Source organism: Hippopotamus amphibius, chromosome 2, assembly GCF_030028045.1.
Source record: "Hippopotamus amphibius kiboko isolate mHipAmp2 chromosome 2, mHipAmp2.hap2, whole genome shotgun sequence".
Taxonomy (NCBI): Eukaryota; Metazoa; Chordata; class Mammalia; order Artiodactyla; family Hippopotamidae; genus Hippopotamus; species Hippopotamus amphibius.
In genome coordinates, this window is record NC_080187.1 from 185,885,343 (window position 1) to 185,909,112 (window position 23,770).

A 23,770-nucleotide genomic window follows, 5' to 3' on the forward strand; every position below is an offset into this window, starting at 1 on the left:
TATAACCTACACACATCCTCCTGTTTACAGCTGACCCTTGAACAACATGGTCTGAATTGTGCAGCTCCACTAACACAATTTTTTCTTTTTTCAGTAAATGTGTATTACACGATTTGCAGCTAGTTGAATCCATAGATGTGGAACCAAAGATACAGAAGGCCAACTATACTAATTAGTTGAACACATAAGAGAGCCAGGTAAGAGAAATGGAAGTAAGAAACTGAAATGCCAGGATTTTAGGATTTAGGGATACCATAACTGCTGATCAAAGCAATCCTCTTGGTAATAAGCTCAGTTTCCACCCCCTACTCTATAAGCATAGTTAAGTAGATTTAAACGCTGGCTCTAATATTCACAAGCCTTTTTTTCTGTGATAAATTTAAATAAAATTGAACACCAAATACCTGAAGAGTTCTTTGATCCTTTTATGGAGGAGATCACAGTCTGAGTTTCTGCCACACTACAAAATAATAGCAGAAGTCTTCTTAGCATCTGTGTGAACAGGCCAGGTAGTAAAACTTATATTTTCCTGACTCAAAAGATTGTTCTAAACAATGGACAAAATAGCAACGATATAAGAGGTCGGCTTTTCCATATGAAATTTCTATATGAAAGGAAATAAAAGTACAGTAAATATCCACAACACAAATGAGAAAGCAGAAAATCTCCATTGCTAAGGTTTGACTCTTCCATATCCATAATCTCTATTGATTTGCTATAAATGTGACTTTAAAAAATTGATTCAGAACAAAAAGTTCTATTTTTGAAGAATAGAATGGTGAAAGCTGTTCTGATTGGACCAACACAATACCCTTACCTTACAGGGATGCCATCTTTATAGCGAGTGCCAATCTCACTGGTAGAGCTAACTTCATCACAACCAGAGCGAGAAGTTTCTAGTGAGTTTTGCTCTGTGGAGTTCCAAATATCCTTTTTAGATGGGCTGTCTGGTTTCTCTTCTCCAGATTCAGAAGAATCAATGGCTACCACTTCTAACTGAGGATTAGGAATTTCTAGGACTTCCAGAGACGAGTCACTATCTGGTTCATCTCTGACACTCTCTTGTTCTGGGCCAGTTCTGCTATCTTCCCAGGTAGAGGTTGTCACTTTCCCCCCTTTAGTGGACTTTCCAGTTTTTACTTTCCTTACAGGTTTAGCAGTAAATACATCCTGTTCAGTGTCACTGTTCTCAGGAACATGGGCAGCCCGCAGAGTTTTCTTCTTCCTAAGTTTCTTCTTTTTCTTGTTCCCCCTAGCTTCAGCTGATGTCAGAGTAGACTCTGCCTGTTGTTCTGGATGGTCAGCTGGAGAGTGGGGCTCTTTCTCTAAAGGGGTTTCTGAAGCAAAGGACAATCTTGGAAAAGAACTGGTACAGGCCTCAGACCCACTGTTGCCTCTGTTAAGCTCTTCACCTTCTTTATTTATGCTAGGAAGACCAGATGACTGGGAAGAGGGAGTGTTCCCTCTGTTTCTGGTATTTCCTTGCTCCACAGAAAACTTCAGTTCTTGGCTAGGCTCATGAAATCTCTCTGTTAGCTCTGATAAGGACAATGCTGCAGTGATAACTGGATAAACTGGACTACTGTCACTGATCTCTCCTGAATTGAGAAGGAAAAAAACAGTTATTCCATCGTTTTTGTGTCTGCTATTTGTAGTCATAAGCTACAATTATCACTGATTGAATTTCTACCGAATAGTGACATTTCGATGATATGTTAACAACAGTCATGGTTTGGTTATCTCACCCCTAAGCATCCCATAACCTACACATATTTCTATTACAGCATTTATACACTTTTCCTTGCATTAATCTCACAGATAATGTGCATCTCTTATACCCTACAAAAACTTCTTTTATGGGCAGGGATTATTTCTGTTGATCTTTTTTTTTCTTGTTTGAAATATCCACATATTTAACAATGTGTTTTATTCTTAGACACTTAAATATCTACTTAGCTCACGTGTTTTCACCTTCATTTCTTAGACGTTTTCATCATGCATCGTACCTGTACATCATCCAATTTAGCTACGTATTAGTTGTTAAAAAGTCAGCTGACTTAAAATGTCTATTTTCTTTGACTCAGTTATTTCATGTCTAGAAATTTAAACTGATGAAATAATCATAGACATACTCAAAGACATACAATGTAGCATTATACAGAACACAAAAAAAGGGGAAAAATGTAAATATTCAAAGATTATATAAATTATTGTATATCCAGATTACTATGCAACTTCTGAAATATTATACAACTAGCAAAATGTTTTAGATGTATTATTTTTAAGACACAGGAAAATGATCATGATAATTAAGTGGGAAAAAATCAAGTTATAACAGACTATGATTTGTCCTTTGTATAAAGTCTCCATGTAAACACAGAAACATTTATAATTTTAAAAGACTGAAATATATAACAAAATAATGAATATACATTTTTACAGTTTCCCAAGGTTTTACAACGAACATGAATTACTTTTGCAATCAGAAAGGAAATTAATACAAGCTATTTTTTGAAAAATATACTACTAGTTTTTAAAAAATACTAAATAGTATCCATATAAAAGTAACAAAATTCAATATGAAAGATAATATACATTTGATGTAGATATCAATAATTAGTGCTGCAACAGACAGAAAAATGTAGGATAATTCTTCAGACTTTTTGTTTTTGCTCAAAAAAAAAAATCACACAATATCAGTCTGCTTCTTTTTAAAAAGTATTTATTTATTTATTTATTATTTATTTATCTTTGTTGTGTTGGGTCTTAATTGCGACATGCGGGCTTCTTAGTTGAGGCATGCGGGCTTCTTAGTTGTGGCATGCGGGCTTCTTAGTTGCGGCATGAGGACTCTTAGCTGCGGCATGCATTTGGGATCTAGTTCCCCGACCAGGGATCAAACCTGGGCCCCCTGCATTGGGAGCACAGTCTTACCCACTGGACCACCAGGGAAGTCCTTGTTTGCTTCTTATTAAATTTTCAGTATAGCACCATTGTGGTTATGCAAACTTCAGATTAGATTTTAAATAGCTTGTAAGTTATTCTCAAATGGTAACTAGATAAGAATTATTTTATGAAGAGAGTAAAAACCCTGGCTATTTCTCAAACCACCCAAGTTCCTATTAGATGGTTCCAAACCCCAGGGCCCTCTGCCTTTCATCACGGCCACCTGCTCCTCAGGTCTATATTAACCATAATTCATACTTGAAATGATAAAGATAGTTAAGTAATGAGAAATTCAGAGGAAATATCTTATCTAGAAAATTGACTGAACAACTTCAATGCCTTTTATCTCACAAAAACCAAATAATTGTGTGCCAATCCTAATAAATGAAATCTGTTAAGTGCTAATCCAAAGTCAACTTAGTAATCCTACATTAGAGAAAATTAGGAAAAGGTTAGCAATATTTAAATAATCCTCCTAAATAAGAAAACTTCAAGAAAAACTGTAATAAATTCAGTTTTAATGGGCAAGTATGATGTTACATCACTGATATAAAATTGCCACAGACCCACTACAGGGTTGCCCTTAACCCAGAGAAAAGTTTACATACTATTAGCTTGCAGTAATTCCTTGGACTCATTGCAAGCAGAGCCTTGTGACACAGCATTCACATTTTCATCTTGTTCAGGAGACATGGGTTCTTGTTTAATCTGAACTGATGAGTCTGGAGCAGAAACACTGCCATGGGCTTGGAAAGTAGATGTGATTACTTGGAGAGGGGCTCCAGTGGATGATGGAGACACATGGGAAGATGAAGGTTCCCGGAAAACCGGGAAAAAAGGAGCAGGCTGCAGTGTGGCATCAGCAGACGTTTGAGATCTAACGTTCCTCTGTTCTTGTGTAAGGTTACAGGGAACCTGGTCTGGACCCTCTGGAGGTTCGTATGTTTCTAGAATGGGAAATGTACATACACACACAAATGCAAAAATGTTATCTGAAAAGCCACTCATTTCTGAGCCAATATGTATTTTTAAAGATTACAAGAGAATTTTAAAGACCTTCATAATTCTTTAAAATAGATTACTATATAAGCGAGAGATATATATATAAAAAAAATCACCACAAAGGATACAGACAGAACAGACATTAATATTCCAATTTTTCCAATTTTAAGTGACTTATTCAAAGCCATATTGGTACTAATAGAAGAGCCAAAACTTGAACCCCAGTCTTGGGATTCCTAACCCAAGACTCTTTCTATAACATTATCTCCACTGCTAAGCATTTTGGGGATGTGCAGTCTCACAGGCCTTTCTACAGAAGGCTGAAACCAAGGAGACATGAGAAAAATCATATTAACTTTTTCATAACTATTTTAATTTCCCTCTACAGAGAACCAAAAAGTAACAAGTTAGAGAGGGTCCAATCTATCAGATTCTCTGAATACCTTGTAATCCCTGTAGAATCTGTATTCTATGGGTCCTCAGGGCACTCATCTCCAAAGTTATCTAAAAATAAAGTATTTTGTTAAGCATTTTAAAATCCAACTTCAAGATGATCCACTTTCATTAGATATCCTATCTATTATTACCTGCTGCTTGAGCATAAGTAGCCTCTGAACTTCAACATAAGCTGTCTGAAGTGCTGCACGGGCTTGCAGAAGGTTGTTATCCATGCACTGCAATGACTTGCTGAGTTCTTCCTCCCTTAAAGAAATATGCAGCAGCTGGTCAACCTGAGAACGTTCTGTCAAAAGAAACCATAAGGTTCAGTTTAATACTGGAGACTTCTCTTTAATAATACAGCTCCTCAGAAGATGGAACTGCATCACTTATCTAGGATAGGCCTTTATTTTCTCCCCACTAGGTCAATGGAAGGAAATGTCAAATTTTACAAATCACATAGTCAATCAAGCCTGATGTTGTCAGAGCTAGAAACCAAGCCTCATGGTTTAAAGTGTATCACCACATGGTACCATCTTACCAAATCACCATCTTCCACCATGACCCTTCCAAGCGAAATCTCTGTCGCAGGCAAATCAACTCTTGCAGGTTGCATTTCTCTTCTTCCTTTATTTACTAACCTCTCCACCCAAGGCTTTGGCTTAGACTGAGCCCCAAACCTGAACTGCTTGCACTCTCTTCCAGATTCATATTTTTTAGTCTGTTAATTTAAAATAATTCTCTTTATTACAAAAGGCGTCCTGAGAAAATATAGCTTTGAAACAGTACATTTAAGGTACTTTAAACAAAATGTTCTACATGTACGTATTTGTCATCTTTATGTTTCAATATGCCAAGACCTCTCCCCTAAACTCCAGACCCATATATCCAACCAGCAACCTGATACCTCTACCTAGGTGTCTCGAAAGTCCTTTAACTCAAGAGATTCAAAAGGGTACTCACCATCTTCCTCTGCCCTCAACCTGCAACTCTCATGGGGTTTTCTAGCTCTACAAATAATGCCACCATTCACCCAATTGCCCCAGACAGAAAATGAGGTCACCCTTGCCTCATACCTTATCTATCACATCCAATCACCCAAAGTTCATCCAATCACTTCCTGCACTAGCCCTTATACTGAAATGGTGTTAGAGTCAGTGGAAGGCAAGAATCATATCAATCAGGGAGCCATACTAATAATTTCTCTCCTTAATTCACATGAGAAAAACATCCAAGATGCCTCAACAATGGAAAGTGAGCAAAATGGCTATAAATGACCAAGAGGGATAAAATTTTTACTAAATGTCCTATTCCTCTTCATCCCACTGAAAAGGCCCAGTGAGACTTTCTGGCTGTATTATGAATTCAATTTGTCCAAGATATATATTAACTTTAGCTTTCAGGTCTAGGTGGCATCATATATTTCTTCTATAGCTGCAACTGGATACGGTAGGAAATCAAACTTTTTGTTTCTTTGCTTTCATTTCTTTTTTTTTTTAACTTTTATTGAGATACAATTGACATACAATAAACTGCATATATGTAAAGTGTACAATTTGATATTTTTCTTCTTATTAGTAATGTATACACGGCAATCCCAATCTCCCAATTCATCCCACCCCATCCTCTCCCTCACGCTTTCCCCACTTGGTGTCCATAGGAAATCAAACTTTTTTTTATGCCCTTAAGCACGACAATAAAAATATCAAAAATAAATAAATGGGCATTCCGTGTTTGATAAGCTACACTCTATATCAAGTTGTAAAAAGGTTAGATTGCTGTAAGAACAATTTCCCTCTACCAGAATATTCTATACTATACCTTTCTTTCCTTTAATTTTCCTTCTTTTATTTTTTCTCTCAAGACTTGGGAGTTCAGGAGAAGATCCATCCTAAGGAGATAAAGAAAATTGAATAATATTAAATATATAAAGGCCATTGTCCGGGAAGGGAGAAAAATAATCAGTTCTAAGATAGTCATACATTATTCTTCATTAATGCTACCATCTCTAACAGGATAGTAGAAGTCTCATGTACACTGTATGAACTCAAATATTAGTTGAATGAATGTATCTAATTAAAAAAAAATACTACCCAAAGTCAAGTACCTTCCTAGCATCCTAGAGGTAGTAAAGCCCATAGGGCTTAGGCAAAGCATTTCACCTTGGTAAAAGCTAGTAATACATATATCTGATTTCATAGCTTCTACTTTAGCATTCAGCAAGAAAATCTTTACAACAAAAAACTCAACAGTCTGAGACAAGCCTCAAGGTATTAGCCTTGTCATAAGACAATCTCTTATCCAGCAGTATCCACTACAGCACCTAGCTCAAAGGGGCAGAGTTGGAATAACTACTTTGAGACCATATTATCTCAATATTAAAGGAAACAGCCCATTTTCCCCCAGTGCCAGATTTCAGACTTTATTACCACCAGCAACTCTTTCTTTTCAGAACGGGTTCCTGAAAGGGTTTAAGCAATACTGACATCAGAGGTGCCAAAAGAGAAGTGTCAGTGAAGTAATGGATTCTAAAAAGACCAGGCTGGGTAACTTAAGTACAAAAGATAAGGTAACAGAGACTAAGACTATGCTCACATAGACGTACTCTCGTAGTATGAAAACTATCTTAGTGTTAAGCCTAGTAGTCCTGGGTCTGACAAGCATACATGCCCTACAAATGCAACACTATAGTACCTTTCTTCAGCAGCAGTACAGAATGCATCATGAAAACAGATAAAGTTACAGCTGAAGATGTGGCTCATTCCTTGGTCAGGTGATATAAAGAATCGTTGGCTTAGAGACTAGTTTTAGACATGACTTCATATTTTCCTAGTACTGTACATTCATATTCAATTACATCTAACTTAGTAGAGTTACTCAGTGAAATAAACCAGTAGGATAAGAACATGGAAGTAAGAGTAAGAGCCTTAGAAATTCAGAGTAGGGAGAATCACAACCCCAGATACCCAAGAAAAATTAAACAGTTAAGTCTTATTACAGCCAAGTCACCATATGAAATGTTCTACAAAAAGCACAGGAATCATACTCACTCCAGTGGCTCTTCGTTTCTTTCTAATATTCTGGCCATCATTTTGTTCAGCACCAGAAGTACAGCTACTGTCTGTGGCTGCATCTGCCAAACTGGAGATTGCAAGGGCTGAGGACGCATTTGATGATAAAGAGTTTCCTTCTCCATTACTCTCCTGGGCATTGTGATTCTCTGAAAGTGGTATAGAGTTCTCCTGGCTGTGCAGGTCTTTTGCCAAATGCATCAAAGGTATCATATCATCAGATGATAACTGTGCACTATGTCGCCTTCGAGGAGCAACATTTTCAGCTCTTTCACCTGTTCTTAGGGAGGCAGCTAGAGGTGTCACTTCCTGCTTAAGGTCCATGGCTGTTGTTTGACTCTGTGCAGACTTCAATGAGTTACTAGGTGAAAAAATCTGCTGGGGCTCATTTTCTTTGCCTGTACCTTCCTCACTGAAGAAGCTATACACAGAAGGAGCCCTATCCATGATCACACTGCTCTCGGAAAGGCTTCGCTTCCTTGCCAACCCAGGGGATGAAGAAATGGAAACATCTTCCCACTGGAATCCTTCTAGACTGGACAGATCAGGCTCCCCATCCAAATCCTCTTGTTCATTTTGAACTAGAGGCACCATTTCGATGCCAAACCTCAAGAAAGAAAGAAAAAGAAAATAATCAGACATGGCTGGGAGAGGGGGCACCACTTAATGTGCCAGACTCTGTTAAGCACTGAGGTTGCAAATATAGATAGATGGTTTCTGCCCTCAATGAGCTTATGGTCTAGTAAGAGCTCTAAACATAAATTAACTCTATTATAAGTATTATAATGTAGCAAGTACAGTATTAGATGTTTGTATACAGCTATATACAAAAGGAGGGACTAAAAACGGAGGGTTTTATTTAATATGGAGCTCTAAATCAACAATACATAATTTTTAACAGGAAACAAATCAAAAATAAACAAACAAAAATGTTTCATTGAGCATTTACAAGCAGCAGACACCATGCTAAGAACTTTATAATCTCGATGATACAAGTTACAGGAAAAGAAAAGGGGGCACAACAAGTATGTTTTTTAAGGATAGAAATTTAAGCCGAGAGGGCTATATAATTATAACAGCAGGATGATTTTCAAGTAGCAAACCAATGTTGAATGCTGTTTTACCATTCAGAAAAGTTTAGTGCCTCAACATAAGATGAATAGCCAAACTACTACACAAGTACTTAGGAGAAAGTATTTTGTGATCACAAATATAATGCCCAGAGCAAATAGAGAAGGACAGTCATCCATACGTTCTGAGTAAAAGGTCATGAGAACAGTTATACCTAGAAGTTGTACCACTATAGATAGGGACAGAGCTATAGATAGACTTTTTTAGGCTGTCCCTTTATGGCCCCTACCACCAAAGTGCTAGATTTCTAATAGTTTTTTCCTACATCCCCACCTCATTTCTCAGAAGTAGGCGTGCTTCTTTTTAACCTGAATTCTCTGCTAGAAAACACTTTATTCCATTTGTTATAGAGTAGCAGTCACTGTTGGATATTTAAACCAGACATCTACAATGTATATTTTTTGCAAACATTTAATTAAATTTAACAAGGAGAATTCTCTTGACCAGAGTCAAAGGGTAAGTTTAAAAGAAAAAAAGGGAAATGGATACTGAAAAGAGGCACACACCTGGGTAAGCCTTTGCCAAGCTCTTGCTTTTTCTTGGTTACTTGCTGAATGACCTGTTCCCAGTTGACATTTCTCCGAGATGCATTTAGAATCTGTCGAAGGGTTGGCTTGAGCCCAGATTCCTTCTCTGTCTCACTCTTTCGATGACCACTGATATTGCGGATGCGGCGAGCACTATTGAGGTTTGGCTCAGGAAGGTGTGTTCCAGTTTTGCTCTTCAAGCTAATGTGGCGGGTTAGATCTCTCTGGAGTGAGGCAGGAAAGCCAAGCTTACTTAGTTCAGGCAGGAGAGGGCCTGAGGACTGACCTATATCATTTTTTTGAAACTCGGCATCCAAGCTAGTACTCTCAAAGCCTTCTGTTTCGTAAGATACAGGAGATTTAACAGGGTCATCAACCTGTGCATCTTCTAAAGAGGTTTTCAAATCTAGCAGTAAGCCAGAGTGTGGGCTGGCTACAGATGTCATTTGTAACTCAGATTCTTTTTGGTGAACTGTTGAGTTACACGGGGAAGTGGGTGGTTTTCTAGATGTTTTCAGGTTTTGGTCATCCTCCCCTTTCTCATCAGCAGCATGAGTACTGCAGGATAAAACTTCTGTAGTTGCAGAACCCAGAGTTCCAATTTTTGTTCCATTCTTTTCTGCGTCAGATATCCCTCCATCACTTTCATCTTCTAATGCGTCTACTTGAAACTCAATCTTCAAAGATCCTTTTTCAGACTCTTCTACATTCCTACTTGCTTTTGGATAATTCCTGGTCCTTTTAGAAGCGCTAAGAAGTGGATTTTGCCATGACTCATTACACTGCAACACGTCTTTGGCTTTTTGTAATGTTTCACTTAAATCTTCATCAGGTTCCCTTTGAGTTCCAAACGTACTTTTATTCCCTTTTAAAACACGAGGACCTGAACGTCGCGATTTGGATATGTAAGAATCCTGATTACCTTCCACAGTGGGTTTGTTCAAGGGATTTGAGTGTTCTCCAGTAAAAAAAGAATTCGTTTTGGTGTTTTTTGAGGGATTCTTTGAATCTTGCTTTTGAGGAACTGATTTAGTGACTGGAATTGGAAGGAGTGGGGATTTTAGCAACGGCACCTTATTTAAGTGACGCTCTTGTTCAGGTTTTTCTATGATGGGGCACTCTCTCACCACCTCATCGGAAGCAGTGCAGTCAGAAGTGGATTTGTGATTAAAAGATCTAGTATGTGTTTCTTTTTGTGTTTTCAGTATTGGAGTATTATTTCTTTCATCGATTTGAGGCTCTTGTGTTCCTGTAGTTATCAAGTTAAAATCAAAGAGAGGCTTATCTGTGGTTTCCGACTTGTTACCCGTGACCTCTTTCACTCCCGACTGTAAATCCAGAGTCTTCTGGGACGGGTAAGGAGTCCAGCGACGGAGCTTTTCCCTTGCTATGCTGCTGTTCTTCCCACCAATCTTGGAAGCGAAGGTATCTGTTTGTTTCGTGGTTTGGCTTTCCAGCTGCTCAAAATTGAAGTCAAGTAAGCCTTCTGAAGAAAACTTATCACTCGTAAATCCTTCAGAGGGACCTCTGTATGTGTCCACTGCACCAACGTTGTCATTTTCTTGCCGCTGCCACTTGTATCTCTCTTGATTGTATTTGTTTGACTTAGGTTTCTTGTTCCACAGCATAGTCATGTCTTCCATGTGACAGTTAGAACTTCTGTTTCTGCCTGATTGAAATTTGTCTCCGGGGCCACTGTAATTCCAACTATTTGTGCTACGTACACTGGATTTCCAGTTTCCGTTACTGCTGCTCATATGCCGACTGGAAAAGCCACCTGTTCCTTCAGAATGCCAACTGGAATTCCTTCCTGTACCATTATGATTCCAATCTACCATTCCACTATTTGAATGCCAACCACCTCCAGAATTACTATGGTTATGAAACCAAGCTGAGGAGCCTCCTGCAGCACCCTTGTGCCACCCAGAACATCCTCTTGATCCACCACTATTCCTTGAAGAATGTGGGAAGCTGTTTTTCCTAGTATTATTATAGCCATCCTTCTCCCATTTCCAGTCCCGCGGAGGAGGTCCACGAGGATGCCATGCTGGCTGACTATAGCCCTCTCTGTCTTGGTAGGGGATTCGGTCTTCTCGTCTCCTTTGGGGTCGCCTGTCATCAGAGTTTATTTCTTGGCTGCTATGGGAAGGTTCCTCTTGTCTGGAAGAAAAACAGTCTCTCATTAGTGATTTAAAGTTGCTCTCCTGGTCCCTCTAAAGCAGCGGTCCCCAACCTTTCTGGCACCTGGGACTGGTTTCATGGAAGACAATTTTCCACGCATGCGGGGCGGGGGATGGGGCGTTGGTTCAGGATGTAATACAAGCGACAGGGAGCAGCAGATGAAGCTTCCCTCGCTCACCCACCGCTCACCTCCTGCTGTGCAGCCCAGTTCCTGACAGGCCACAGACCAGTACCGGTCCACAGCCCGGGGGTTGGGGACCCCTGCTCTAAAGGCATAACCCACCAAACCTCCCATCTGCCTTCTTCCTCTGTATTTAGAATATGTAACTTAGAACATGTAACAGAGTCTATTTTTATCTCAAATAGTGGTTGCTGTCATATCTTTAAATGATATACTTATATTTCATAATTTATTGATTTAGAAATTAATATCATGTGTCTCCTATCACCCCCAATATATTAAAAACTTGACACACATTATCTTCCCTCTCCTGCTCCTGTTTTTCTCGGCATATTCTGGGATTTTTGTCCCTATCATCCAATTATTATTTTTACATTATATGACTTTTTGAAAATAACAAGTATATTTTGTAGCTATGGTTTATTTATCATAGTTAATACAATTTAAATTCACCTGTTCTTAATACCATGATTTCTTCAATAGTTGGTTCTTTCTGAAAACCTAGTTTCTTAACCTATTTTAAATGGTAAGACTTTACTTTGCATAATCACTTTCATTAATAAACACTTTATTAAGTACACATTCAACAACTGTTAGTGAGGAAAGAAAACTTTTATGCATAGTTTCTGTTCCTGAAGGGCTCTATAGCCTAGCTAAGGAAATAAGCAGGGTCACAAACAGGAGCAAAGTAGCACATAGCAAGTAGCACCCGCAGTAAGTGCTATACGGAGCTTCATGACCTAGAGGTTTTTATAAAGAAGCTACAGCTGTTTCAACTATTCTTGTTAGACAAGGAGCGCACAGAAATGTGAATAAATCTATGCAAACATCACAGGAATAGGTGCAAAACCATTTTTCTCTAAAAAGCACCTATAGTATGCCTAGCTCAGTGCTTAGGTAGGTACTCAAAAAATTGAATAATACTACCTAAATGTACTGAGTACCTACTAATCATAAGGCATTTAATGCTAAGCACTTTATACAGATTATCTCGTTTAATTTTCACAGCTCTACAGCAAGTATTATTATTCCTACTTTTTAGATAAGGAAACTGAGGATTAGAGACGTTAAGTAACTTGTCTAGAGTAAGACAGCTAGTTAGTGTTATGGCAGAGATTCGAACCTTGGCAGTCTGATTCTAGAGCTCTTTCTTTTTTTTTAACTGAAGTATAATTGATTTACAATGTTGTGTTAATTTCTCTATACAGCAAAGTGACTCAGTTATACATATACGTGTGTGTGTGTGTATATATATATATATATACACAAACATATACATTCTTTTTCATATTCTTTTCCACTATGCTTAATCACAGGATATTGAATAGAGTTCCCTGTGCTATATAGTAGGACCTGTTGTTTACCCATTTGATGTATAATAGTTTGTGTCTGCTAATACCAAACTCCCAATCCATCCCTCCCCCACCCCCGTCCCTGTTAGCAACCACAAGTCTGTTTATAGAGCCCACATTCTTAACCACTAGACCTTGATAGAATAAAAATCTCAAAGTTTCTGCAGCTGGGTTCCCTCCTCTGAGCTTGACTTAAATTTTAAACTCAGTACTGACTTTAATTGGCTTTAAAAGCCTCTAATGTCTATAGGATTTTGCAATTTCTTCCTTTTTCACAAGATGGAATTAGAAGTTAATTTACCTAAAGTTCGAACAACCACTCACACTATGAATTACAACTATTTCTAAACAGGAGACCCTAAGACCCCAAGTGAGAAGTGTTACTACAAACACCTGGAAGATTTTTATCCACTATTAACCAAATGGCTTTTTTGTTTCTAAGCAGTACACAACTTCTGATATCCAAGGAGATCACCAACTTGGCTCTACCACTATGATCCAGAAACGAGGAGAATTAGGCAATAAGTCAGTCACAAAGTAAAATTCATAGATCATCATGAATTGGCTAGGTCAGGGGGACAATAACACGTAGCTAATCCACAGCCCAGAAGGAACAATCTAAATTAAAAACCTCGTGAAAGAAAAAAGAAAAAACCTCATGAAGAAATACGCATGACGGTATAATTAGACCACTGAAGAGGCATTTTAAAATAATCAAAGAATAGTAACTACAACATGAATGTCTAATTTACTGAGAAGCTCTTTTACCCTCTGACAGTATTTAATCATTTATACAGATAAACTAATAATGGCACAAGAGTGTAAGAACAAAAATAGAAGTTAAGTCTCCTAGAGGCTCCAACACCCTAAAACAAGAGTAAACTACAGCTATACTGAAAGTAGTGAGAATGTCATCTGAAGGAGAAGCAACTAAACAATTTTAGAACCATGTTGCTACATTTTAGAACTAAGAAGTATCCTTCAAGGACTTGTTCAAAAAACTTGTAGCATATAGAATAAAACCTACTTCTTTTTATATGCAAACCTCTAACTGAAAATGAAATACAGACCAGGTATAAATAGTATTCAAGACAGATCTTTAACATTTTTAGAATTTGAAATGTTTTTCATGTCCTAGGACTTTAAAACATTACCCCACCTCATAACTGGTTCTAACACTTTTACTCATATCTGAAATTTTCTGCTTCATTAATTAAACTCTTTAGGCCACAAATCAGTAAGGTTAAAATACAAAAGGTTAATGCCTGAATTATAGATGTAGGTATGAAATTATGTAGTACAAGCTATAAAACCTCTACTGCTAAAATGATCCTGACACTGTCCAATTTACAATATAAATTTATTCAGTAAATATTTACTGAAAAAATTAATAATAAAGGGATAAATCACATTTGGTAGAAGCACCATGTTAATTCACATTAAGCAAAACAATTTTTTCCTAAGGGATGAAATAAGAAATGCTATATAACATATTCGTATCAAGCTTATTCACTAATACCTTTCCACTAGAAAATCTGGATACCAAATAAGAATTTATCGGTATTCAAAAAACTTTGGAAATAATAAAAACAGTTCTAAACATAGTTATCAACATGGTGAAAATTTAAGATATGTAGCAGCTATAGCTAGCTTTTACGTAGGGTCAATACTGAGTTTTTGTTTTTTTTTTTATAAGAGTTAATACAGTAGTTCAAGAAAGCATTCCATTGCCTTTTATAAATAAGACAGCAACTTCAAGGTAAATTTTATCATTAAGATAAATAAGTCTGTGGCACATTATAAATCTACTATACTTCAATAAAAAAAATAAAATTAAATTAGGAAAAAAGTCTGAATGCTATAGGCTGAAAAGAATGGAAATGGAAAATGTATTCCCTACTACGTTTCAGATAGGCTTTTTAAAATATCAAAATTATTACTTACCGACTTTGTTCTTTCCTTTGTTTTATTAATTGAACAAGTTCCTTGTCAAAATAATCTTCTTCTTCTTCGTCCTTCCCATCATCTTCTCTTTCCTGGGCATCAACATTATCTTTGTGCAATTGGCCAGAAATGTGCTTTGCATATGCAGAAAGACCCACTTCTGTGACCCCGCACACTCGGCACTCATGACTACTGTCCCTAGGGAAAGAGGGAGATGAGGGACATTCAATTCTCCCCACTGGCATGGCACACTCACCAGAGCTGTTACAGTTTCCTCTGAAAGACACTGCACACTTCGGCACAGTGAAAAATTAGTGCTAATCAATTTCAATACTCCTTTCATCACTTTTAATAAGTTTGTTCATAAGTTACTTTTGAAAAAATGAATTAAAGATTCTTTTCCAGCAATCAAGAGGCGATACACTTCAGAATAATACAGTTTAGGAGGAGAAATCTTCTTGAATTGCTGTACTTAAAACCTTGCCAGAGGAAACGTGGTGAAAGGGGAGGCAGGGCAGGGGGGCTCAGAGCAAACAGAAGTTGCTCCGGAGCACACCCATGGTGCCAGCTGCACTCAGAAAGCCTGGCGACAGCGCTTACATTTAATCTCTGGCTCAAAAGCTTTCTCCCAGTGAAAATTAAGAGGTGGAGAAAAGAGTAGGTGGCGTAGCCAATCACAACCCGGTAACTAAATCGGAACAGCTGGAGCTCTGCCTGGAATGTGAAGATTCCGGACCCCAGGGCAAGAGATAGCAGTAGTCTTAGCAAACTTTTTTGGTCTGGATGATACATGTGATCTACATTCTGCTTCAGAAGGGTTTATTTTAAAGGGAATGGAAAGCATTTCAGTTGTAGGAAGTTAACAGCTGTGCTGGGCAAATGGTTTTTCAGAAAAGAACACCATTTAGAGAGAAATAAAATCAGGTTCTCAGTCAAGAAATTGGGCAGGCTTTTTCTTCTTTTACTTTACACACTTAATGGTATATCTTATACTTGGCCAGTTTAAGAAGCCAAAGTCTTGAATCAATGTCCAGAGCTGTAGTAGATGAACAATGTAACTGCTTTTTTAGCTTCCTAAGTCCCTAGATTGACTCAGCTCTCTATGCAGTCATGATGAGAAATATCTGAACACCATGGGCACATGTGCAATGAATGGACAGTAATAGCCACTCAATAATCCAAATTGGCTCAACTCTATCATTTGTCTTGGGTTAATATTAGTGATATTTATGCCATTCTATAAAAAACACACACACATACACACAAAGACATGCCGTCTTTGATAAGACAGACAGACACAGACATACATACACAACACTGCTTCATCTTCCCTCACACATATCCAACCAGACATGGGCAGAATTCATATCAGCTGGAAGAGACCCTCAAAATTAAGCACATCATTTACTAGAAGATGGTTTCTGTTACAGATCATCTGAATATTCATTAAAAAAAAAAACCAACTTATTAAGCAACTACTAAATTCCAGGCAACAAGCTAAGAATATGGTTAATGTGACAAGTTATAAACAAACAATGCCCAGTAGGTTAAACAAAACAAAAAATACCATTTTTTTTTGTAGTTTCCTTTTTTTTTTTTAACCTTGTAACCTCAAATGCTCTGGATGCAATGTAGTCTTTGACATTAAGATACATTTTAATGAGTTCTGACCAGATTCCCTGAATTACCCTGAATATTGATATTCTAATTCCTTCTAATCCTCCAGGAACTTAAATACATTATTTTCACTGACAGTCTTACACTGTACTTACTACAATTATATACTTAAAGAAAAATAATCCTCAACTTTCTCCAGTTTACCAGGGATATTCACACTCTTGTCTCAAGCAATTAAAATTAAGGTAGTTCATTCAAAGTGAACATTAGCTTGTAACGGAAAGCAAGCCTTTTCTCACAGCAACACCAAATGAAGTTTAAGATGTATATATAGAAATCTACCCCCAATGGGCAGTATCAGAAGAATCTGAAGACTGTAACAAACTTAGAAAACATAATTTACACTATAATAACAACTCAAATCAACTGAATTTTCTGGTTAGAAAATCTTTTGGGCTTTAGACTCCCTACAACTGTGGAAAATATTTTTAGTCCACTTTTCTGCCTAAAAATTTATAGAATGCTAAACTGTATACTGTATTGCAGTACCAGGGACATCATTCTTAAAGGTATTCTTAAATAAAATCCCTGATTTTATCCTTACTTCTAAAATGCAGAGAACTCTTTTTTTTTTTTTTTTTTTGGCCATGCTGCTTGGCATGCAGGATCTTAGTTCCCCAACCAGGGATGGAACCCGTGCCCCCTGCAGTGGCAGCACGGAGTCCTAACCGTTGGACCGCCAGGGAGTTCCTGCAGAGAATTTTGCCTATGTCAACCATCAAAATCCCTCTTTAAAAGACATAATTGAAAGACCACACTGACTTTTTAAAATATTAAGGAATGTAGTATAAAGTAGACAGTAACTCTGTTAAAACTAAATATCCCTAATCATAAACTCACAAATTTTGCAATTTCCAAAGCACAAGTATATGTTGGATATGTATCAAACACTCACAGATTTTAAAAACATTTTTGCTTTCTTTGCAAGAAAGAGTATTAACCATAATTCCAAAGTTATTTGATAGAAAAATACTTCAAGATCCTACCCAGAAGGGTACAGCACTAAATGCAACATAAAAGTTAACACTAAAAATGATTTATCAAAACAGAAATACCTAGCATTTTTCTTACAAATGAAATCTAGTGTTTGTTTGTTTAAGATCGGCTTTACAAGAAACTTCAAAAAGAGAAAAGAGAGAATCTACATTTATATAGGGAAAGAGCAGGATAGGTCAACCACAGTCTGATGAAAATTCAAATGTGTCTGTGTCTGGAGTCAAGCATGTTACAATACGCATTCATGCTCCTAAATAGGGTGTTTGGGAAACCATGTATTCTTTAAAGTTAATAGCATATTAAATAATATTTTAATGATACTATTTTCCAATTCTTTATCAATAACCAGTTAAAATACTACTTTGTATAAATATATAAAGTAATTGTTGGGAAAAAGGTACTGCTTTACTTCCTGACTAATAAAGGCAATAATTTTCCTCAGAGCATTTTACAGAGGGCCTAAATTAGCTTCATCCTGTTACCACACAATTTCCTCTCGTGTGAAAGGCAAAGCCTTCAGATATTCTATCCATAAGCTCCTTTTTATTAAGCTTGCTCTAACTATACCACAACAGCTGGTTGATAAATTAAGGTTTGTGTCCTTTTAATAGCATCTATCTGTAGAAACTATTTAAGGCCATACATCTGAGCAAGTACGTTAGGGAAAAATAGGGAAATGCTCCAGATGTCTACAATTGTGACTCACTTCTCAATCAACCTTGCATTCAAAACCTAAAAACTATGCTCTTTACATTTATTAACCATATCACAACCAAAAATTACAGTGATATTTAACAGCAGAAAGCCAGTAATTACACATGAAATCCAGAGGAAATAATCACAAACTGAGGATAGGAAGAAGAAAGATAATGACTGATAACTATTTGTCCCTTTGGTACAAACTAGTGATGATGTTTGTCATGACAATAAATGCTCCAAGTCAGTAAATCATTTTTAAGATAGTGTTGTTTTTTATAGTTTTGCCAGCTGTTTTTCCTTGCTACCTCCTTGCCTTCTCTCTTATAATTTGTTACTGGCCAGGAAACGATACCAAACCTGACAGCACTGTATCTAAAATATGAGTAAATTAAGTACCAAAGTGTTCTCCTCTAAATAAAATGCGTTTGAGTGTTAATGCTGACAATATTGTCAGTTTAGAGGCTTCTGATACTTACTCCCTGATTATTTGATTATGCATCAAATAACTAAAAACAGACAAAATCTCCACAGCACAGTTAAGTTGACGAGCGGGAGGAGAGGAGAAACAAGTTACAGAACAAAATATATATGGCATGTGGTTCAGTTATGCTAATATGACAAAACAAAACGAGTATACATATAAACAGAAATCGATGTAAACACACAGAGGAGAGGTCTGGATAGGATACACACTAAACTGCTGACTTTCCTCTAAGAGGGGAGTAGGAAGGGGGGAGGGAGTGAAAGGACCTCTACATTTTTTACTTTTTATGATTCTGTACTGACTATGAACATGAATCTTAAGTTATCAAAATTTGTTTTTTTAATGTTTTAATTAGCTGATTAGTGATCTTTGAATAAAATAAGGCATCAGTCTTAGAACAAAATGGGCTTCTCTCCTTATGACTAGATTTACTGACCTCATTTGTTTTGTATGATTTTATAATACAGTACAGTTCATTAAGCAGCCCAGAAAAAGATGAATTCCAGAAGGAAGTCTGTTGGAAATGGGATCAAATAATTAAGATAATCCACATATAGGTAATCAAAGGTTGACTGTATTTCATAGGTTCCAATGATAATGACTTAAAGATCATATATAGGGGCTTCCCTGGTGGCGCAGTGATTAAGAATCTGCCTGCCAATGCAGGGGACATGGGTTCAAGACCTGGACCAGGAAGATTCCACATGCTGCGGAGCAACTAAGCCCAGGCGCCACAACTTCTGAGCCTATGCTCTAAAGCCCACGAGCCACAACTACTGAGCCATGTGCTGCAACTACTGAAGCCCGCACACCTAGAGACCATGCTCCACAACAACAGAAGCCACCGCAATGAGAAGCCCACGCACTGCAACGAAGAGCGGCCCCCACTCTCCACAACTAGAGAAAGCCTGTGTGCAGCAATGAAGACCCAACGCAGCCAATAAGATAAAATAAAATTTAAAAAAAAAAGATCACATATATTCAAGGTATTGTAAGGGCTCTCCACATTAAATCTGCGTGAACGCCTCTTTTACACTGCTGCTAAGACCTAACCTTCACACAGTAAAGGACTGAGACCAAAGAAAAATTCCATTAATATGCTAAACAGATGCTGAAAGTTTCATAACATATTAATTTGCCCACACAACCTAAAACTGTATTATTTAAAATACAAATAATTCCAAATGACGTAGGTTGGCATCTTGATCAAACCTTGTATGGTAAGTCCCCTACATACGAACGAGTTCCATTCTGAGAACACGTTCGTTAAGTCCAATTTCTTCATAAGTCCAACAAAGTTAGCCTAGGTACCCAACTAACACAATCAGCTATATGGTACTGTACTGTGATAGGTTTATAATACTTTTCACAAATAATAATACATAAAAAATACAAAAAAGAAACATTTTTAATCTTACAGTACAGCACCTTGGAAAGTACAGGAGTCCAGGACACCAGCTGGCATCCAGCGGCTGGCATCAGTGAACGGGCAAGAAGCGTTACTGACGGAGGAGGGAGAGGAGGTGGGAGGAGGTGGAGCTGAAGGATCGTCCGCAAGAGGAGGCGGAGGGCGAGCTGCAATTTCCCTCACACTTGATGTTGATGGCACAGGTTCAGGTTCCTTGCTGGCTTCAATCCTCCCCTTCTTGAAAAAACGATCCAGTGATGTCTGGGTAGTAGCTCCTTTTTTCTTGTCAGAGATGACACAGTAGCACGTGACTGCATTCTGAACGGCTGCTGCAACCTTCATGTACCTTTCTATGTTCAAGTCCTGTGCCTCAAAAACTAAGAGTGTCTCCTCAAATAAAGGAAATCCTCTTGCCATTTCCTGCATCATGAATCTCTTGGGTTCTTCAGTTACTTCTTCTTCCTCTTGTCTCTCTTCATCGTTTCTCTGGGCCTTCTATTCCATCAGGTCTTCATTAATAAGCTCTTCATGTTGCACAACAAGGAGTTCCGTGAAGTCACCTTCTTGCAGATTGAGCTTCAGCTTCTCACTGAGGGTCACGAAGTTGCTGAAGACCTCTTTGGACTCCTCATCCACCTTCCTGAATTCAAGAAAATTGTGAACAAAGCAAAGGTTCTTCTAAACAGCATTCATGGTGACAGCCATAACCTCAGGCCAAGCAAAGCCAACGTTTTTTATGGCCTTGAAGATGTTACAGTCCTTCCAAAATAGTGGCAAGGTTGCTCCTGATTTGTCACTCGCCTTTACTGCCTGATGAAAAATGTGACATAAATAATATTTCTTGAAAGTCGCTGTAACTCCCTGGTCCATAGGCTGGATGAGTGATGTATATTCTGTGGCAGTTGCACTACTTTGACATTGGGATGAAAGTCGTCCATGAATGGAGGTGGCCTGGAGCACTTGACGCAGCAGAAGAATGTTGTATGGGACATCCTTCTCCAAGCAATATTTCTCTACCTCCGGGATAAAGTGGTAGAAAAACCAGTCCTGGAAAATGGCCTGTGTAACCCAGGCTTTGGGGTTACTCTTTCACACAACAGGAAGAGAGCCCTTGGCTATGTTTTTAAGGGCTCCTGGGTTCTCTGAATGATAAACTAAGAGAGGCTTCAGCTTCATATTGCCAGAAGCATTGCCACCAAACAACAGAGTTAGCCTACGTTTTGCTACTTTACAGCCTGGTATCAACTTTTCCTCCTTACTAATATAACTTCAGTCTGGCATCCTCTTCTAGTACAGTCCTGGTTCTCATCCACATTAAAAACCTGCTTCCTGCTTGGGTAAATACATGTCTTCATCAATAATTTCTATAAGCATTTTAGGAGATTCTCAGGCAGCTACTGTATCTGCACTCATTGCCTCGCCACTTACTTTTATGTTGTAAAGGTTGGCTCTAGTCTTGAACCAATGAAACCAGCCAAGGCTGGCATTAAAAGATGTGCCCTCTGAGTCTTCACCGTATTTCTTCTTCAAATCTTCATAAAGGCTTTTTGCTTTCTCTTGAATCAGCATTAAGCTGAGTGGGACTCACACTGATACCCTACACCCACACACTGAGAAGTTTCTCCAGCTCCTCCATCACTTTTCCACTTTCCAATATTGTCGACATCATTGGCCCAACAGACTTCATATGTTCCATGATTTTGTCCTTGTTCTTTAGGATTGTGCCGATGGTTGAACAATTCATGTTATAAGAATGAGCGACATCTACCATCTTTTCGCCTCGCTCCACTCTCTCAATTATTTTCACTGTTTCCATCATTATCGCTTGGCGCTTCTTAGCAGTACCAGCTGCATCACTGTTGCTTTTAAGCTTGCTCCCAGACATTCTGAGCTTGAAATAAAAATATTGTACTACTGTACTCTATACAGTACTGTACAGTAAAGCACACAAAAGCACAACCACTTGTAGAGGATGCACGCACGTGACAATGTACGCCAGACACGTGACCTAACTTATGCGACTGGACATGGGAATACACGTTCCCATCTGTGAAAGTTCGAAACTTGAAGGTTCACATGTAGGGGACTTACTGTAACCATTATTCATGGACTAAGGTATAATTCATATTTCTGTTTCCCAAAGTTTCTCTGTTCCATACTGTCTCCAAACTTCAAATTCACACACGTTCAAAACATCAAAAAAGGGAACTTAGTTGGAAAAAAAGACATGGAGTATACACACATGCTACATGTAATGTCTTAAAGGTACTTATGTTAGATTTTCTTTCCTTAAACATCCCGAGCTTTAATTCACAAAATAGCATTCTTAAATACTCAAGGTTTATACATCAATTGTATTTACACTAATGAGATGCAGTGCTATTTAGCAGACTTTGGACTTCTCAGACTATTCCAGCCAACAGTAAAGGTTTATGGCATGCAATAATTTGAACACTGCTGAAACAACAATATGAAATGTCCTAGTTGCAAGGCTGGTGTGTAGGAATGAGAAAGCTTACTAATGAGAGAACTAGCTCATCCCCATCTACCTTTGCTGTAATCTATTTGCTAGAGCTGCTGTTAATTCTATACACTTGAGGTGCACAAAGATTTATCCCTTTTGAATGCAAAAAAAACCCAAAACAAACTATTGTACTTGTTATTAATTCCAGAAGATAGTTCTATGCCATAGACAACATTCACTTATGAAGGATTACTATAAAATAAGCTGACAAGCACCATCAGCCCTCAGATCCCCCCACATCCACACGTTACGGAAGACAGCCGTCCCATACCTGCCCTTCAGGTTCTCAAGTTCCCTGTGATGCAACATGCTCCGCATGTGTTCGTCCATCTCCTTCAAAATTAAAGAAAGCAGGTTAAACTAAGGGGGATTGCTTTGGGGGAAAAAATTCCTCTGTCCTATGCAATCAACAACTGGGGATCAAGCTCCTTGAGTCAAAGTCATGTTTGTGGTTCCTATTCTCAATACAATATTGAAATCAGCTCCTTATTAAGTAACTCTTTAGCTTGTTTTTTTAACATATTATTTAAGTGGCTTTCCAAAAAGGTTAGAACGTATATTGTATTTAGGAGGCAAAAGACTAAATAATAAACAAGCAGGTTAAATTCTACCCCAATATAAGGAATTAACTTTATTAAAAAAAAAAAAAAAAAAACTGCCTGAAATCACATAACTTCTCAACTACTTGGCTACTTTTCTCCATACTCTCTTTCCCCACTCAACTAAGAGTTTCTCAATAGTAAGCTACAACTCTTTATCCATGTCTTGGCCAGAGCCTGACATACAGTTAATGAACAAATGGATACATCAATTCTAGACAGAAGTTACAGATACAACAGAATCAGTTCAATCACGGCTTCACCTTTACTGCCCACTTCCTCCCCCACACCAATCGATTTGTTTGGTTTCAAATATTTGTGTGAAAAGTTTGAAAGTGTACTAGATTTTCCCCCGCCCTCGATCCCTCCCTTGGTGGGAAGGAAATAAAATCTGTGCAAAGAGCTTCCACTTAAAAGTGCAAGAGTGACATATGGGCACACACACCTCAAAAAACTCAAAGTTGTAAATGTCTGTCTCTTTGTGACACAAAGTATATATAGCCAGTATGCCATGTTTAGAGAATGGCTATTTACAAATATAATAAAAGGGTTACTACAGTTGAGTATTACTATTAACTGTGCCCTGGGCTAAGTGCCTCAAACATTTTCT

General features: G+C 37.9%; 1 protein-coding gene across 4 annotated transcripts in view; it reads right to left on the minus strand.

Moving 5' to 3' along the window:
* Positions 1 to 23,770, minus strand: part of ZNF106 (zinc finger protein 106) — a 66,765-nt gene that overhangs the window by 21,533 nt on the left and 21,462 nt on the right. For 2 of the 4 annotated variants that reach the window (XM_057721845.1, XM_057721846.1), the window contains exons 2-10: positions 14,774 to 14,971; positions 9,095 to 11,275; positions 7,437 to 8,064; positions 6,208 to 6,277; positions 4,536 to 4,690; positions 4,392 to 4,452; positions 3,555 to 3,893; positions 818 to 1,598; positions 405 to 460 (exon numbers count right to left, since the gene is read on the minus strand). In XM_057721845.1, the coding sequence (XP_057577828.1) occupies positions 405 to 460; positions 818 to 1,598; positions 3,555 to 3,893; positions 4,392 to 4,452; positions 4,536 to 4,690; positions 6,208 to 6,277; positions 7,437 to 8,064; positions 9,095 to 10,953 (3,949 nt within the window). In that variant the 5' untranslated portion in view covers positions 10,954 to 11,275; positions 14,774 to 14,971. Of the gene's footprint in view, positions 1 to 404; positions 461 to 817; positions 1,599 to 3,554; positions 3,894 to 4,391; positions 4,453 to 4,535; positions 4,691 to 6,207; positions 6,278 to 7,436; positions 8,065 to 9,094; positions 11,276 to 14,773; positions 14,972 to 22,832; positions 22,895 to 23,770 lie in introns of all 4 variants that reach the window. The other 2 variants (XM_057721844.1, XM_057721847.1) reach the window with 2 other exon arrangements.